An 18,171-nucleotide genomic window follows, 5' to 3' on the forward strand; every position below is an offset into this window, starting at 1 on the left:
ACAGTATTGGGAGTTGCCAGCATTGGACACAGCTATTTCCTTTGACTATGGTAATTACAATTTCTCTTTAGATGGAAAACTTGAACCTACAGAAGCCAATAAGAAGATTCACTTTCATTACAACTGTAGCTTAGACACATACTGAGAGCTGTAACCTAAGCTATAAAATATGAGAATTGCTGAGATTTTTTATACTAATTGTGCAAAAAAATCCAAAATTCAAACCCACCAAAAATTGCTCTGAAGCTCAATTTCAATTATAATGTTCAAGCAAATAAAATCCAATTATTTTTGTACCAGAAATGGTATAATGAGTACACAAGGTATCAGTGATGTAGAGGAACCCCAAGATTTTCAAGCATTCAGGAAAAGTATTTTAAAATATTTTCAAGCCCAATAAGGACTCAGTACATTCACTAGCAAACGAATACTAACTTTCTCTTCTCTACAGGAAGAGGATAGAAAATGAATGATACCCTCATTAATAGCTATTTTAAAACCGGGCTACCCTAATCTCCTTCTCCTTTGCCCTTGTATTATGCTAAACAAGATCCTCAAATTCCCAGGCAGGGTGGTTATTGAAGAACATCATATTGAACAAGGTTGTTACAAAGTATTTAACAAACAGAACAAAATCAAATTTACCTGTGAAATACGAAGCTGACATGCTGCTAGTTCCTTTTCATTTTCTTCCATTTTCTTATTGCTTTCTATTTGTGTACTTTCTAACTGCTTACATCGTTTTACCATAGTCTTCACTTCAGATTTCATTTTACTGATGTAGAGTCTTGCAACTGTGAATTCCTCGTCTATCATACCAGTTCCTTCTGGCTGCTAAGAAAGAATTAATGTTTAGCTCTAAAAGTTTGAAAATTCATAAAATAATCCAGTAACTTATTCTGAGTTCATATATTATTTAGCATTAGACAATTTCCTTCCTATTAAAGTATCAATCACATTCTTAATTATGAAATTCTATTTTAAATGAGATTGTAGCAAAAGTGACATACAAATTATATCTAACTCCATTTCCATGTGGCAGATTTGGGGCATTCTGATTTAACACTAAATTTTTCTATAAAAGTATTTGTTTTAAAACTATTTTTATTGCCACTTTTGGCAATATCTACAGCTGATTTCTTATAAACTATGGTTATTGATAGTTGCCATATTGCCATAAAAATAACAGATGCTCTCATGGGAAATGACAAGTATACTTTTAAAGCTGTCTTAAAAGAAATGCATGTTTATGCAATATTTCTCATGCATAAATGAGTATTTTTATTGATAAATTAATAATGAAAAGAGAAAACATACGATGATAGGGATGTGCCACTCAGGGACGGGATAGATTTCGAATCTTAATGGTTCATTAGATGACTTACCTTTACATCGTTGTTTCCAACTGCAATTCCTATTTCTGCAAGATCTTTTAAAAGAGATGCCATCATTTCAGTTGCACGTTTTTTCTGATGATTAGTCATTTCTTTAAGTTTTTGAAGTTCTCCATCTATACTAGCTAATGTTATCTGCAACAGAAAAAAAATATTGTTACCCAGATAACATTATCAGAAGCCAAAAATCAATTCAAGAGTTCTGTCTTAATTCCAAGAACTTCAATTTGCATTTAAGTAGTCATAGATTGTTTCCTAAGGGAACATTCTTTCTAAGTTCTGTGAGCTCAGGAATGATAGACTCTAGAATTATTCTCACTATACTCCAAAAGATTGGCATGATCAGGAAAGCTTCTGCCTCGCTGTCAGTCATCATTAAAGCCATTGGGCACAATTATTCAGTCAAGCTATTGAAGGTACAAACAACTGTCAAGTCCCACAAACTGCAAAGTATTGGTTGCTTTTCTTTCTATTTCTCTCCTTTCTCTGATCACTGAAGCCTTTGGACAATGCTGTTCAAGAAAAATATAATCTCAAACCAACTACTGAAAGCAGAAATTTGAATTCCCGCATTTAACTCTTGCCTCTGCACCTATTTATCTTTGGCATTTAAACCTAATTATTAACCAGATGAAAAAATTCTAAAGCCTAGAAGTTGCAATTGGCTTATTATAATCTTTGAATATTTTACTTTTCAATGTGTGTGAAGACAATAATTTTAAAATAAAAAATTGAGAATAAGTTACATTTTAAAAAAGGGGCATTCAGAATCTTAAACTCCCAAATGCAAGTTTCTGTTTGAAGTTTCTTAACATGTCAGTGAAAATCAGACAAGATGCTACAAGCCCATGACATAAGGCATATAATTAAATGGAGCCCTCTGGGAAGTTGTGTATTTTTTTTTTTTTTTTCTACGCATGCGCGGAAATGGCGGCGCTCTGAGAGTCATGCAGGCGGTGGGTTGGCGTTTTTCCTAGCCGCGATGTCTCGGGGGTGTCTTTGAGCTATCTGGACCCGCCGCCCCACAGGACATCTTTCCGGCAGCCGAAATGAGATCTTCGGGTCTTGTTAGACCCTCGGCTGCCGGGAACGGGCTGAGAGGCGGGCGGCGGTGGACGGTTGCCGCGGCCATTTTGGCTGGGCGGCCGCAGAAACGGGCTGCGGAAGCGTGCCGGCTGGTGAAGCGGTCGCCGGACATCAGCGACCAGTTGGGGGTGTGGTAGGCTGGCCAGCGGCAGTGATACCATCAGCGGCTTGATACCAGCAGCGGCTTGGATACCAGCAGCGGCTTGGATACCAGCAGCGGCTTGATACCAGCAGCAGCGGCACTGATACCATCAGCGGCAGTCGGTAGATGGCGCCGCCATTCTGGAGGCGCGGAGCGGCGCTCGCTAGGAATGGCCGGGCTGGATCGTGGTTTGCTGCTGCCGGCCGCATATGTCCATCGGCGGCTGGATGTTCTGCCACTCTATCCTTCAGTGGCATGGCTCAGCAGCATGGTTTCTACGATTCCATCCATCTGTTGGTTCCTTTGGCAACATCTGGGACTGTCTGGCTGCGTTATGGCCGCATTTATCATCAGCGGCTTGCGGCTGGATTGTTTTGCTGGACTATTTTCAGCGGCACCACAGACATTGGACACAGGTAGCTTGGACATTTTGGATTTTAGATCTTTAGCTGACTCTTATATATACCATCATTTGACATCTGCGGCTGAAAACTTTTCTCCTGTCCCCGGTATTTATTTATTTATTGATGGCATCAATTGTGGACGGCCTTGGACTTGATTATGGGCGGCACCAGTGGGCAAAAACTTTTGCTGTATCCATTATGGGCAGTATTGAATGGCGGAATCCATCAGCCAAACTTCCATCTTATTTATTACCCTTACCGGGCATTTGGCCCTGGTTTGTGACTGTCCTGATTTTGTCCATAGGCTACGATAACATCAAGTGGCTAGGGAACACCTTTTTTTTCCCCCCACTGTTATTTAATCTTTTAGCATGAAATATTCGTCCGCTGACCTCTTCCGACTGCGAGGTTCCCCCGCCTCGCAGGAATGGCCCTCCGGGTTATCGATGGCCGGCCTTAACGAGGGGTCTTGGGACCCGGAGAGGTGGCATGCGAGGAAGAAGAATCTGTGGGGTTTTTTAAACCGTTTTTTAAATAAGGGTTTTTTAAGGGGGGGGAGGGATTCGACGGGTGGGGGGGAAAACCCGTCGGGGAGGGATCCAGCCCCTGTGCTAGTTCGCGACACTATTCCATCTTGTCCGGAGGCAGGGGGGGAGGACGTTCCAGGTTTAGAGGGATGTTCGATCTGTACGGTAAGGGGGAGAGGCAGATATGGCGGGGAGGGCCGTGCGAGTTATGGGAGCACGCGTTCGATGTTTGAAAGCGATCGCGTTCGCCCTCTGTCCCTACCTGCCTCGGGTGGTCGTGATCCTCAGAGCTTGGATCTTCGGCTGATGTTATGTAATGCCCGGTCCGTGGTTAATAAGGCTCCTCTGATTTGCGACCTTATTCAGGGGAGTCCATGGACCTTATGGGCATTACGGAAACCTGGTTGGGCCCAGAGGGAGGGGTCCCCCTGGTTGAGATGTGCCCTCCAGGTTTCCGAGCATTTCATCAGCCGAGGGTCCAAGGTAGGGGTGGGGGGGTGGCGGTTGTTATCAAGGAGGATCTAGAGCCGAGGGAGGCCACTATTCCTCAGATTGCCGGTTGTGAATCCCTTTATGTGCGGTGGGGCTATAGGAATCAGTTGGGCTTGGTGATCGCGTACCTGGCTCCTTGCTGCGTGACCACAGCCCTGCCTGAGCTGTTGGAGGTACTTGCTGCTGTGGCGGTCGAGTCCCCCAGACTTATTGTCATGGGGGATTTCAACCTGCCATCAGCTGGCTCGCCATCGACGGCAGCTCGGGAGTTCTTGGCTTCCATGACGGCCTTGGACCTGATTCGAGTAAATGATGGCCCTACGCACACGGGGGGAGGCACACTGGATCTGCTTTATATCTCTGGACAGTGGTTAAATGATCTGGTATTAGATGATTTAGTAACGGAACCAATGTCATGGTCGGATCATTTCCTCCTTCGCCTAGACTTCCGAACCGCCATTCACCACCGCAGGGAGACGGAACCTATACGGTGGTTCCGCCCCAGGCGCCTGATGGACCCTGAGAGGTTCCTGACGGAGCTTGGGCCATTCCCTGAGGATCTGGCCCACGGCACGACTGAGGAACTGGTCGCGGCCTGGGAACGGGCCGCGCCGGGCCTTGGACCGTGTCGCGCCTCTGCGACCTCTGACCCGGCGAGATCTCGACCGGCCCGTGGTTCTCCGAGGGGCTGAGGGAGATGAAACGCCGGAGAAGACGCCTGGAGAGCACCTGGAGGTCCAGTCGCCCGAACTGATCGACACTAGTTAGGTCCTATTCTAGGACCTACCTAGTGGCAATGAGGGAAGCGAGGCGCCCACGCCCACCCTCATTGCGTCGGCAGATAACCGCCCGGCCGCCCTGTTTCGGGTCACCCGCTCTCTCCTACATCAGGAGGTGCGGGATGACCCTTTGCAGGGACGAGCCGAGGAGTTTAGCGGTTATCTATACGATAAAATCGCTCAGCTGAGGGACGGTCTGGATCGAATTTGGGATGATCCAAGCGAGGGAGAGGAGGCACGTCTTGTTGAGTCCATTTGGGATGAGTTCGACCCTGTGGCTCCCGAGGACGTGGACAGGTTGTTGGGGAGGCTTCACGGCACGACATGTTTACTGGACCCGTGCCCTTCCTGGCTGGTACTGGCCACTCAGGAGGTGACACGAGGCTGGCTCCAGAGGATTATCAACGCTTCTTTGTTGGAAGGGGTTTTCCCTGCCGCCTTGAAAGAGGCGGTGGTGAGACCCCTCCTTAAGAAGCCCTCCCTGGACCCAGCTGTTTTGGGTAATTATCGCCCAGTCTCCAACCTTCGCTTTGTTGCGAAGGTTGTAGAGAGTGCCGTGGCGCGACAGCTACCCCAATACCTGGATGAAGACGTCTATCTAGACCCGTTCCAGTCCGGCTTCCGACCCGGATACAGCACGGAGACAGCTTTGGTCGCATTGGTGGATGATCTCTGGAGGGCTCGGGACAGGGGTTATTCCTCTGCCCTGGTCCTATTAGACCTCTCAGCGGCGTTCGATACCATCGACCATGGTATCTTGCTGCGCGGTTGGGGGATTGGGAGTGGGAGGCACCGTATATCGGTGGTTCTCCTCCTATCTCTCTGACCGGTCGCAGACGGTGTTGACAGGGGGGCAGAGGTCGACCGCGAGGGGCCTCACTTGTGGGGTCCCTCAGGGGTCGATTCTCTCGCCCCTTCTGTTCAACATCTACATGAAACCGTTGGGTGAGATCATCAGTGGTTTCGGGGTGAGATACCAGCAGTACGCTGATGACACTCAGCTGTACTTTTCCACCCCGGACCACCCCAATGAAGTTGTTGAAGTGCTGTCCCGGTGTTTGGAAGCCGTACGGGTCTGGATGGGGAGAAACAGGCTCAAGCTTAATCCCTCCAAGACGGAGTGGCTGTGGATGCCGGCACCCCGATTCAGTCAGCTGCAGCCGCGGCTGGCTGTTGGTGGCGAGTTATTGGCCCCAAAGGATAGGGTGCGCAACTTAGGTGTCCTCCTGGACGATCGGCTGTCGTTTGGAGGTCATTTGGCGGCCGTCTCCCGGGGGGCCTTCCACCAGGTTCGCCTGGTTCGCAGTTGCGCCCCTTCCTTGATCGGGATGCCTTATGCACGGTCACTCATGCGCTCGTTACCTCTCGCTTGGATTACTGTAATGCTCTCTACATGGGGCTCCCCTTGAAGTGCGCTCGGAGGCTTCAGTTAGTCCAGAATGCAGCTGCGCGGGTTATAGAGGGAGCTACACGTAGCTCCCATGTAACACCGATCCTGCGCAGGCTGCACTGGCTGCCTGTGGCTTTCCGAGTGCACTTTAAGGTGTTGGTAATGACCTTTAAAGCGCTCCATGGCTTAGGACCTGGGTACTTACGGGACCGCCTGCTGCTACCACATGCCTCCCACCGACCCGTACGCTCCCATAGAGAGGGACTTCTCAGGGTGCCGTCCGCCAAACAATGCCGGCTGGCGGCCCCCAGGGGAAGGGCCTTCTCTGTGGGGGCACCCACACTCTGGAATGAGCTTCCCCCGGGTTTACGTCAAATACCTGACCTCCGGACATTTCGTCGCGAACTAAAAACACATCTTTTTATTCGCGCGGGGCTGGCTTAAATTAGTTTTAAGGGGAAATTTTATTAATTTTAAATGGGGTTTTTAGTATGGAAAATTTTAATTTCAGGCTAATTTAATAAGTTTTTAAAAGGTATTTTAATTTGTATATTGTGTTGTTTTTACTTTTGCCTGTACACCGCCCTGAGTCCTTCGGGAGAAGGGCGGTATAAAAATTAAATAAAATAAATAAATAAAATAAAATAATACAATCCGTATGGGGATCTTTAAATAAGATGTTTCAAACTATGAGTATTACACAAAGTTGTTCAAGTATACAAATTAATTTTATGAATGCATGTTATATAAAGTTTTATGTAATATAAGGTCCAAAGCAATGTAGAAAGATACTATTGTAAGTGATTGAACAGATCCATACTTTTTTAAAATAAATAAAACAAACATACAGAGACTGCATGCTATCTTCCTGAGACACATTGGTTTACTTTCTGTTAATAATTGTAGTGAGAAATGTGCAATCTAATGTTTGGGACCCAATTTCTGCCTTTTATTCAATTTCTCATTGATATTAACATGTATCACTAACATTAACTGGAATGTACTTTCTATGAAACATATATTAAATACAAATGAGAAAGAATGGAGGTATTATAATATTATGCTGTCTCTTTCAAATGGTTACATTAGATTAGATTAGATTAGATTAGATTAGAGAACAACTTTCAATTGTTCTCAAAAGGTTGTATCTCTCAAAGAAGTAAACACAAATTTGTTCTAAAGTAGCAATACTACTAATTAATTAGAAATGTTGCATACCTAGAACATAAATGAAGGTCTTCCATTTGAATTATATTAATAAGAGGACATTTAACTATATATATATATATATATGTATGTATGTATGTATGTATGTATGTATGTATGTATGTATGTATTTATGTATGTATGTATGTATGTAGGTTTTTGGTTATTCAGATTTTCTCCCGCATAAAATTTTTCGCGGGAGAAAACCTGAATACCAAAGACCTACATACAAATACCCGCGAAAACCTCAGAAAACATACATACATACATACATACATACATACATACATACATACATATATATCTCAAAACTTTTAAACCATATAAAAGCTAACATAAAGTAATATAAAATAAGGGAGAAAGAAGAAAATTAAATCAAAGAAAAAGAGAAAAGTGCATGAAAAAGAAAAAAAGTTTAAGAAAAATAGAAAAGAAATATAAAGTAGCTTCTGATATTTTTCACAGCATTGGTAAGTACAAATATACCTTGACCTCTTTAAAGTTATATCATATTGCTTTTTTTTCCTATTAAAAAGGCATTTAGAAATATTTTCCTGAAATAATATTAGTGCAAGCTAAATAAATGTTCATATAGTTTTTAATCATTTAATTTGAACATCAGATATCCAACATATCTATTTTTATAAATTAATCCACATATGGATTTGAATAATAGCATATAAACATAGCCATCCAGAATTACTGTAATAGTAAGAGGAACAGCTATTTATTTCATTCCTATGCAGCTTATCTCATTCTCATTATCAAGCAACTCTGGATAGCTTACAATGCTTTAAATAAGTAAAAATAATTACAATAAATACAATAAATTTAGTAAATAAAATAAATGTTAAACAGTATTTGAAAAAAGATCAACATAGGAGAAGTTTTCAGTTAATAGCTATACAATGTACACCTGATAACCAAAGTTTGGTTTACTGAACAAACGTCTTCTATTATCTTACCGATTTCTGATTCAATTCCTCACTTAGTATTTCATACTCCTTTGCCTTGTCTTCGACTTCTTGTGACTTTTGATCATAATTGACAGCAAGTTCCTCAAGGGCCTGGAGAACCTCTTTTACCTCTTCTTTAGAAGCATCATTTTCAGCCTGAAGGCGGTTCAGTTCAGCTTGCATATTGTCTTGGTCCCGTCTGGTGGATGCTAGAAGCTAGTTAAAAAAAGACCACAAGTAAATATTCTTTAATACCTGTTTCTTAAGCAACAATGAACATATTACAGAAGCTGATTGTTAGGGTAAAATATACCTACACAATTTATTTTAAGGCTCTATAACAACACTGCTCACTATTTTAAATCTTGTTGGGTTCTAGATAAACTTACAGACTTCCATTCAATGATTTGTAACATAGGTCCACAGAAACCAGTATTCTAATCAAAAATATAAAATCTTCTTTTGTGAAACATTGACATCATGAGCTATATTTCAGTAATAGAAACCACTTTTTATAATAAGCAATATATTTATTTTGCACTATTATGCTTTTTTTCTTCTGTTCACAGTATGCAAATAGTAGTAATAGTCACCTCTTCCTGATCCAACATCTGTGTTTTTAGTTTTTCCACTAATTGGCTTTGTTGATTAATTTCTTCATCCTAAATAAAAAAGAAGGTAATTATTCAACTGTAACACTCATTAAATAAGCAGTTTATTAATCCTATTTAATAACAAGAAAACAATCAGTATCCAAAAAGCACAGTCAGATATTCTTCATGTCAGGTAGCTTTTATTAACATTGAAGAAACTTCTTAAGAAGTATTCCTAGTGCCAGGAAGTCCCTCTTTCAAATCTAAAAGGACTTTTCAATACAATTTATGACATAGGATAGAAGCCGTTCTATCATATTTATTTTGTCTTAACAGAAACAGTAATTATAAACTAGATCTGACCCAAACTTTGAAGATGCTCAGAGAAGTCCTTTAGATCCTGTAAGATTTTCAGAATTTGAATGCTTATTTCTAAAAACATATACATGTCAGCACCTCCTTTGATTGAATTATAAGTGTCTCATAAATTAAAACAGAATAAATCAATAAATCTAACAAAAACAACATATTCCTTCATCAAAAGTAACTGTACCAAATCTATAAAACAGAATATTTTATTTTTAAAGCCATATTTATTTATCATTGCAGTATGGAAGTATATAAAAAAACCCAGATGCTCTTAAATCAAGCTTGATTAATTGTGGCTATCTAGATACCACCACTGAAATGTCCCTCTCCCACCCACCCCAAATAAAGAAGGATTAAACTGTAAGATTCTTAAACAGTCTTTCCCATCCTGGTGTCCTTCAATATGTTGGATTATATACAACAATATATAACATGTATATGTAAAAGAATCATAGCCCTAAAGTCTCCCTATGAGCAGCTAACTGTTCCTAGTAAGAAATGGAATATCACTGCTACTTAATTACTAAAAATGTCGCAGAGAATGACTTTTCCTTGAAGAAAAAGATTTCCATCTGTATGGGGAAAAGAGCCAAAACAGTCCTTTTTCTGTTACCAGTAACCAGGAGACAATGGATTGTAATATATCGCTAATATATTTTTATCCTCCATTTCATTAAGGAAAACCAATTATCCCTGACATAGAAGAGAAACATGGGAAAGGGTAAAATTTGGGCCAACATTTAAAACTGAATTAATTTTATTTCTATTGTATATATTTATAGTTATCTGAATTATTGAGATCAGATATGTGTTTTCATTCAGAGAATTTTTAAAACAAATGTGCAATTGAAATTATACGTTTTTCTTTTAGGCTTGATGGATAGGCTTGATTTGAGAAAAAAACATGGGGCTTTGTTTCAATAGATGGTAAAAGCAGGGAGACTTGTAGGCATAGAAACAGAAGGGTCCAGATTCCCACAATTGAAGCATGGGTGATGGTTAATGGATCTTTATGAGATGGCGAAGCTAACTACTCTGATTAAAGCAAAGAACTTGTCTATCTTTGTTTCTATTGGAGACTAATCGTTTTTAGTTGAATCTGAAAGAAATGAAATTTTAATTTTGAGATTTCATGTTATTTTTATTTTCCTTTCTTTCTTATTCCTTGCACATTCCTTCCTCATTTGTTTTCGTTTCAGTTCTTTATTTATATTTTATCTCTTGTAGAAATTTTAAAAGTATGTCTAATTTAGAAAGATATTTACCCACTGGAAAAATGCTAATTCTTAATTAGTGTAACCTGAATTTTAAAAAAATTAAATTAAAACAAATCACTTACTTGTAACTGCTACATGCCTGTTTGATTTTCCTTCATCTATAGTATCCATAACTTCGTCTGGACTACATACAAACCGTTCAGTGCAGCCCTGTGAAAATATATTTTAACATAATCAATAATTTAAAAAATTACATCTAAAGAATGCAAGACACATAAATCTTATACTCACTTTCACATAAGGTACTCGGTTTTTGTCCTCATGAACAGAAAGATTGGTCTTTGAGACTAAATGGGAAAAAATTACAATAGTTGATATTTACTCATTACATAGAGATGCCTAGGACTAAGCAGATTCTGTTTTAACTGTATTAGAGTAGATACTTTTGATTCAAAAACAGACAATAAAAGCCATTTCTTGTTGGTAAGTATTTGGACATACTTACTTATAAACTGGGGACATAAGCTATTCTCATTATCATATCTGTTGGTACAATCATAATTCTCCACAAATACTTCTGGATATATTCAATACTACCTTAATGTTGGTTTGTAGCAATTATTCCATAATGTAATTATTCCTTTATTAGACAAAAGATGTAGTCCTCCACTTAATTAATTACAAACATGACATTTGTAAAATTTGCTATTAAAATTTAGATCCATTATTGTTTTTCCCCAGTAAGTTTTAAATTTCTTAGCCTTCTTTCCTAGAAAAAATACTGTATTTACATGAATTTTACATTTCATACTTTTTTCTAATTGCATTGCTAAAATGAAGTGATAACAACTATTCAAACTGCAACTTTACAATTTATACAATGGCATTACAGTATTCACAACACAGGGTGAACCTATTCTCTTCAAAATTCTGATCTGTTTTAGCTTTCATTACAAGCCTTTCGTGTTCAGCCTAGAGATAGTTCTCACTTAACCACAGAAACTAACAACTGCATTACTTAACATTTTAGTTGTAAAGTGAAACATCACATGACCACATTGAACTTGCATCAGTTCTGTGCAATCATTAAGCTAATCACACATGTGAATCACGTTATCACGATAGTGATTTGCAAATTACTGCCAGTTTCTTCATTGACTTTGCTTGTCAGAAGCCAGCCGTGAAGCTTGCAAATGGCAATTGCCTGACTGTACAATGCTGCGACCATCTAAGCTTGAGGACCACTCAAAAAAGTACTTTTCAACACTGTTGTAAAGTTCAAACAATTGCTAAACATGAAAGTTATTATCCACCTGTACAAAATAACCACCTGTATAAAATAATATTACCTTACTAGCTGGATACCCGTGCTTCGCTACGAAACTATGTGATCGGGCTTGATAAATTGACACTTAAAGCTTGAAAATTAATGAGTAGTTAAAAAAGGCATTGTTTTCGTTAGAGATGGTAAACTAAGTTTCTGTTACAGATTAAGACATTATTGTAACAACAATAAAATAGATAGCCTTAAACCCTTTAATCCCACCAGCAACCGTGGCTTTTTTGTCTACGTAGCCAGGCTAATAACTTGCATAGCATACACTTTCAATTCCTCCCTTAGATGAATTGTTCAGGACCTCCCTGTAAACAACATTCTTGTTTTTGCTCTCTGGCTGGAGGATGACCAGGCTGTCAGGTGAACTGACTCTGGAGCATGCCACATACAACTGGCCATGGGAGAAACAGTCACTCCTGAGATGCACAGCAGCCACTTTCAAAGTCTGTCCCTGTGCCTTATTGATAGTGATGGCCCCTTAATGGGAAATTGTAGACATTTGAACTGGAAGTGGTAGTCTGATGGGATCAGAGGAGTTTGGGATATGAGAATGGTTTCTCCCTGATTGATGCCTGTGAAAATCGTGGCTTCGATTACTTGTTTGTACAGAGTCTTCATCTGAAGCCTGGTGCCATTGCAGAGTTTAGGAGGGGTTAGATTGTGATATTAGGCCATAAAATGGATGACTTGAGACAGGTTTTGACATCATTTACATGTGTTCCTCATGGCACAACAGGCAATGCCTGTCTGAAGTCACCAGCCAAAAGCTGCCCCTAATGTTCTGAAGAATCCTGTTTAGAGCCTTGATATCTATGCAGGAGAATTTGGTTCACAATCCATTGGCTCACGTGGTGGTCGGTGATTGAAACTCATAAGGGAATATCTCTCCCGCTGCCTTGAGTTCAGAAGCAGTTGCATCGGTGGAAGGCGTAGACATTTTGGTGAGGTACTGATGTTTAGTACTGGAAGAAGCCCCAGACTATTCCTGAGTGAAGGAGTGGAACATCTGCCACTTTGAACTGAGATAACGGAATGTGAGGCAACTTGCGTTTGAACAGAGTTCTTTTCAGGTGGGGAGAGGGAGTAGAACATCTTAACTCCTTATCATCAGATGTGTGAATATAATACTATATATGAAATACTAATGATCTAATGGTCATTTCGAAAAATCCTTTCTTAGCAAGCACTTAGAAGCCAAGAGGAACATATGTGCCAAATTTCAAGTTTGTAGGCTTTACAGTTCTTGAGATTTCGTGATGAGTGAGTGGTATTTGGCTTTTATATATATAGATAAAATGTAATACTAAAATCCTAAGGATTTTGCCACTAATCATGAATTCTATCTACTTCTTTTTATAAGGCCAAGCTATAATTGCCCTTATCTGCTACTTCTTTAATTTGTCCATCCTCGTGCTATTATCATATGCCCATCAATATCTTACTTCTTCATTAGAATGTCCAAACAAATCTCAACTGCACTAATAGATAATACATTTAAGAGCAAGTTCAATTATGTTCATTTGCAAGAAAAATAAATCTTTTCATCTTCAAAAGAATATACTCACCATCCAAAAGGTCCCTTATTTTATCCAAATAAATTTCAAAATATGATACCTAAAAGAATGTGGCATAAGAAAACTGTAACTTTTCACTGATGCCTTATGATTCATTTATAAACCAAAATACAATATTCTGAACCATTTTATAGTGTTATAAAGTTCACAAATGTTAAAAATTTAAAATGGCACAATTTTAAAAAAAACTGGACCTGTGACAATAAGAACTTAGAAAATAAAAAATGATTTTCTGCTGCATCTTAGTAAAAATGCCACTGAAGTTAGACTTCACTGGGTTATTCAAAATTTGTGAACTCAAGTACATGTGCAAAACAACAATTCTCTTAATAAAATTGTATTATATGTGATAATATGCATGTATAAAATTACTAAAATCTTCAAATATAAAATATGTAATCTTTGCAGTAAAGAAGTACTATTCTCAAATCTCTATATAATTTCAAACTATAGAAATTTGAAAGTGTGATACCCAAGTATCAAATATACACTTTTAAGGCAAGCAGCCATCAATTTTTGGAAGATAGAACTGATCTTTCATTCTTAAACACAAGAATATTTTCTGATAGGCTTTTAATAAGTTTTTAAAAACTTTGGTCTTTATCTAACTAAAAAATAAAGGACTTTACAGTTTGCACAATGGGAAATTGGATTGCTCTTACAATAGGAAATCTCCTGTACTCTATATACCTCCAAATTATTTCAGAGGGCTCCCAATCCTTCAAAAACAACTCTGGATTCTCTTTATTCTTACTATCCATCTAAAGGGCCACTGAAAAGACTATTCAATACATCTAACAGAATCTGCTCTGAGCCAATTTAAACATTCTTAAAGTTTAAAACCATAAAGTTTTTAGGAACTTGACTGAAGCATAGTCTGATCTGGCAGTTTAAGGAGAGTTTGAGCCTGCTGCTCTCAATGTAGTGGACAGTGTTATTGGTCCTATAAAGACTGCCCATATATTAGATCATGTCCTTCTAACTGGCCACAGATACAGTAAAATCATTCTTGGATAAAGGGTGTTCCCATCTGTGATTAAGGAGATGGTGTATTCTAGGGGTGGGCTGCTATGGATTTGCAGGGATTCAGGAGAACCTCTAAGAGTCTGTGCAGTTCGGAGAACCCCCAAATCCCACTCCTGGCTGGCCCCGCCCTGCCCATCCCTTCCAGGAGTCCCCATGCCGCCCATTTTGGATGCAGGTAAATGCAGGGCGCGCACAGATGCTCGGGGAGGGTGAAAAATGGGCCTACCGGAAGTTCAGAAAGGCCAGAAACGGGTCTATTTCCGGCCTCTAGAGCCTGGGGAGGCTGTTTTCGCCCTCCCAGAGGCTCGAGTAAAGCCTTCAGAGCCTGGGAGGCCTCCAGAGCCTGGGACACCCCCCTCCCCACAATGGTACAGGAGGCCGACTAGGCCACGCCCATCCAGCAACTGGGCAGAGAACCCCTTGCTAAAATTTTTGAAGCCCACCCCGGTGTATTCCCTTCTCCAGAAGCCATTGTTGGACATAACATTATTGGACAATTTTTATTAGGTCTCCAATCTGCCATTTTTGGGGAAGGCTGTTGTGAACATGCTTAGATTCAGCTTTGGAGGGCAATGGAGGAAGTGGATTATCTGGAACTTTCTCAGTTGGATTCCAGAACACTTTACAGCACTTACAAATTGCCTCTAAAAGAATTAGGATTGTAGTAGCACATCCATCCTGGTTATTCTTAGTCCCTCAACAGTTTTCAATACCAACAATCATGGTGGACTTCTGGACCAATTTAGGGGTTTAGAAGTGTTGGGATGGACCTTTCTTCATGTGATGCTAGTTCCAGTTGGGTGTTTGTACGGCAGAGGTATCTAATTATAATCTAGATTATGAAATAATACATTAAAGATCTGCTTATTCCCTAAGGCCTTAGGCAAGGGCACTCTGAATTGAATTGGGAAGATGTATGAGTGACCTCAGATGTGGTATTTCTTTAATTTTTATTTTCATAGCTTTTATCTGTTGTTTTTACAATATGCTAGTCATCCAGTTTCATATTGCCAGGTACACGATGTTATAAATAAAATGAATGAATAAATTACCTTAATATGAAATTCCAAATTTTCATCCATGGAATAAATATAATTAAATATATCTTGCACTATTCTTGGAATAATCCCCATTCCATCTGGATCATGCAATTTTCCCTTAAAATAAAAATAAACGTAATTATTGCCAAGATTGGATATTTAAACTGAAAAGAATGAATAGGATTTTTGAAAAACTACATTCACAGTCAGCTTATAATTCATAATTCAGATAGTCACTCATGCACTGGTTTCCTCATAGCTTGACTACTGCAATGTATTCTACATGGGATTGCCCTTGAAAACCAACTGGAAATTTTAACTAGTCCCGATAGAACGTTGGAATTACCTGAACATTCTTTCTATGTGCGCTGCAGGTGAGTCCAAGCATGGGGATTCAAATTGTCTAATTGGCCAGAGACTGAGTTGCAAAATCTTTGGCCACGCCTCTTCATCCCGGCCGAGCCTCAGTTTTTTCAATGAAGACATGGAACTGGAGAGGACCTAGCCCAACCGATAAATTTGACCACTCCTGGACCGCAGACCATACTAGAACCAGGGTGGGATTGGACTCACCTGCAGCGCACATAGAAAGAACATTCAGGTGAGTCCAACATTCCTTCTCCTGTGCGCTGATTGGTGAGTCCAAGCATGGGATCTACCCAAGCTAACTCATCGTAGGGCAGGAAACTGATTGGTCCAGGGTCCCCTCAGATGGCAGAACCTGTTATAACACTCATCTCCCAAACGCCGCCTCAGCCAATTCAAAATGTCTAATTTGTAATTCCTGAAAAATGGCGAGGGGGAACCTAGGTGGTCACCCTGCAAATTTCCAAGATGGTGGACTGCGTGGCCCAGGTTGCCGTAGTGGCTGTACTTTAAGTCGAGTGAGCTGTGATGCGGCCCGGTGGAGGTCTGGCCTGATGTTCGTAGGCCAACGAAATATAAGCTTTCAGCCAGCATCCAATTGAAGAGGCTGAGACCTTCTTGCCCACAGACCTGGGCTGAAATGAAATGAACAGAGCCTCCAAGCACCAAAATCCAGCCGTACGCTTTATATATTTAAAAAGAGCTCTGTGGACATTCAAGGTATGCCAACGCTGTTCTTGCGGATGTCTGTGGTTCGGGCAAAAGTCCGACAAAACAACCTCTTGCACCCTGTGAAACCAGGTGTTAATTGTGGGTATGCATGTCGGATCTAGTTGAAGAACGACTCAGTTTGGATGGAAAATACATAAATCCTGTCATACAGAGAGGGCAGCCAGTTCCAATATTCTGCGTGCCGACGTGATTGCCACCAGAAAGGCCACCTTGAAGGTTAAGTAGTCTGATGCTGGTGGACCCCAAGGGTTCAAATGGGTGAGATGTGAGTGCCTACAAAACAATGGATAGGCCCCAAGTTGGGTACCGATGGATGGTAGGTGGTAAATTGGAGACCCCCTTCAAAAAACTACGTATCCTAGGGTGTCATGAAAGTGGGGTCGTGCCCTCACCTGGCAGGACCGTGGCCAAGGCCGCCACCTGCCTGCAAAGAGTGTTAGTGAATAACCCCTTATCAAATCCCACTTGCAGGCAGTCCAATACATTTGGAATGGTTGCCAATGTGGGTAGCAACTTCTCTTTAGCGCACCAGCGACAAAAGGAAGTCTAGGTGGCATTGTATACAGCCCGACAAAAAGCTAATATAGTCGAAATCATTTTTCTAGAAAAGCATGCCTTCCTCAGGATCTCCCTTTCAAGTGCCAAATGGCCAATTGGAGCCATTGAGGGTCCAGATGTTGCACTGCCCTTGGCTGAGGGAGATCCTGTGAGGTGGTATCCTCCATGGTCGAGAAATGGAAAGTGTCAATAGGTCCGCAAACGATGGGTGCTGTGGCCAATGTGGTGCCACCAGTAATACTTCCTCCTCCTCCTCCTCCTCCTCCTCCTCCAAGATCTTCCTGATGACCTTGATATGAGGGGGGTTGGAGAGAAGGCATATAACAGGCTGGGAGGCCACAGACAGTGGAGTGCGTTGATGGCCTCAGCCACTGGTGTCTGGAACTGGGAGAAAAACCTTGGGAGTTGGGAGTTTGTTGGATTGGCAAACAAGTCCACTAAGGGAGTCCCAAACTTCTCCATTATTTGGAGAAAAAGGTCGCCATTCGGACTGATCGATTGTCCTCTGACTCAAGCAGTCCGCCTGAGCATTGGCAACTCCAGAGATGTGTTCTGCTTGCAGTGAAAGCAGATGCTTCTCTGCCCAGAGACATAATCCCAACATCAGGGCCTTGGAACGGGTGCCACATTGTCAATTCACATGCACTTTGGCTGTAACGTTGTCGGTTAGCAGAAGCACGTGCTGACCTGCCAATGCAGCCTAAAAGTGGCACAGCGCCAAATGCACCACTCTCAGTTCCAGCCAATTGATATTGTTGAGCAGCTCTTCCAGAGACTACCGACCTTGGGTCACTTGAAAGTCCAGGTGGGCCTCTCAGCCAAACAGGCTGGTGTCCAATGTCAAAACCAGCCAGGTGGGTTCTTTGAAGAGACAGCCTTTCTCTATGGTGTCTGACAACCACCAGTCCAAGGACCAGAGCACTCGGCTAGGGATCTTGATCCTGGTGTTTGAATTGCTGTGCCCTGATCTCTGGCTGGGCAAGA

The 18,171-nt window shown here is 41.1% G+C and overlaps 1 protein-coding gene across 1 annotated transcript in view; it reads right to left on the minus strand.

The window, feature by feature from the left end:
• LOC131198271 (kinesin heavy chain-like) overlaps positions 1-18,171 on the minus strand; it is a 54,613-nt gene that overhangs the window by 11,093 nt on the left and 25,349 nt on the right. The window contains exons 4-12 of the mRNA XM_058182760.1: positions 15,544-15,648; positions 13,457-13,505; positions 10,847-10,902; positions 10,678-10,765; positions 9,523-9,527; positions 8,970-9,038; positions 8,386-8,592; positions 1,386-1,529; positions 646-834 (exon numbers count right to left, since the gene is read on the minus strand). Of these exons, the coding sequence (XP_058038743.1) occupies positions 646-834; positions 1,386-1,529; positions 8,386-8,592; positions 8,970-9,038; positions 9,523-9,527; positions 10,678-10,765; positions 10,847-10,902; positions 13,457-13,505; positions 15,544-15,648 (912 nt within the window). The remainder of the gene's footprint in view (positions 1-645; positions 835-1,385; positions 1,530-8,385; positions 8,593-8,969; positions 9,039-9,522; positions 9,528-10,677; positions 10,766-10,846; positions 10,903-13,456; positions 13,506-15,543; positions 15,649-18,171) is intronic.

The sequence above is a fragment of the Ahaetulla prasina genome, chromosome 4 (genome assembly GCF_028640845.1).
Source record: "Ahaetulla prasina isolate Xishuangbanna chromosome 4, ASM2864084v1, whole genome shotgun sequence".
Classification (NCBI taxonomy): domain Eukaryota; kingdom Metazoa; phylum Chordata; class Lepidosauria; order Squamata; family Colubridae; genus Ahaetulla; species Ahaetulla prasina.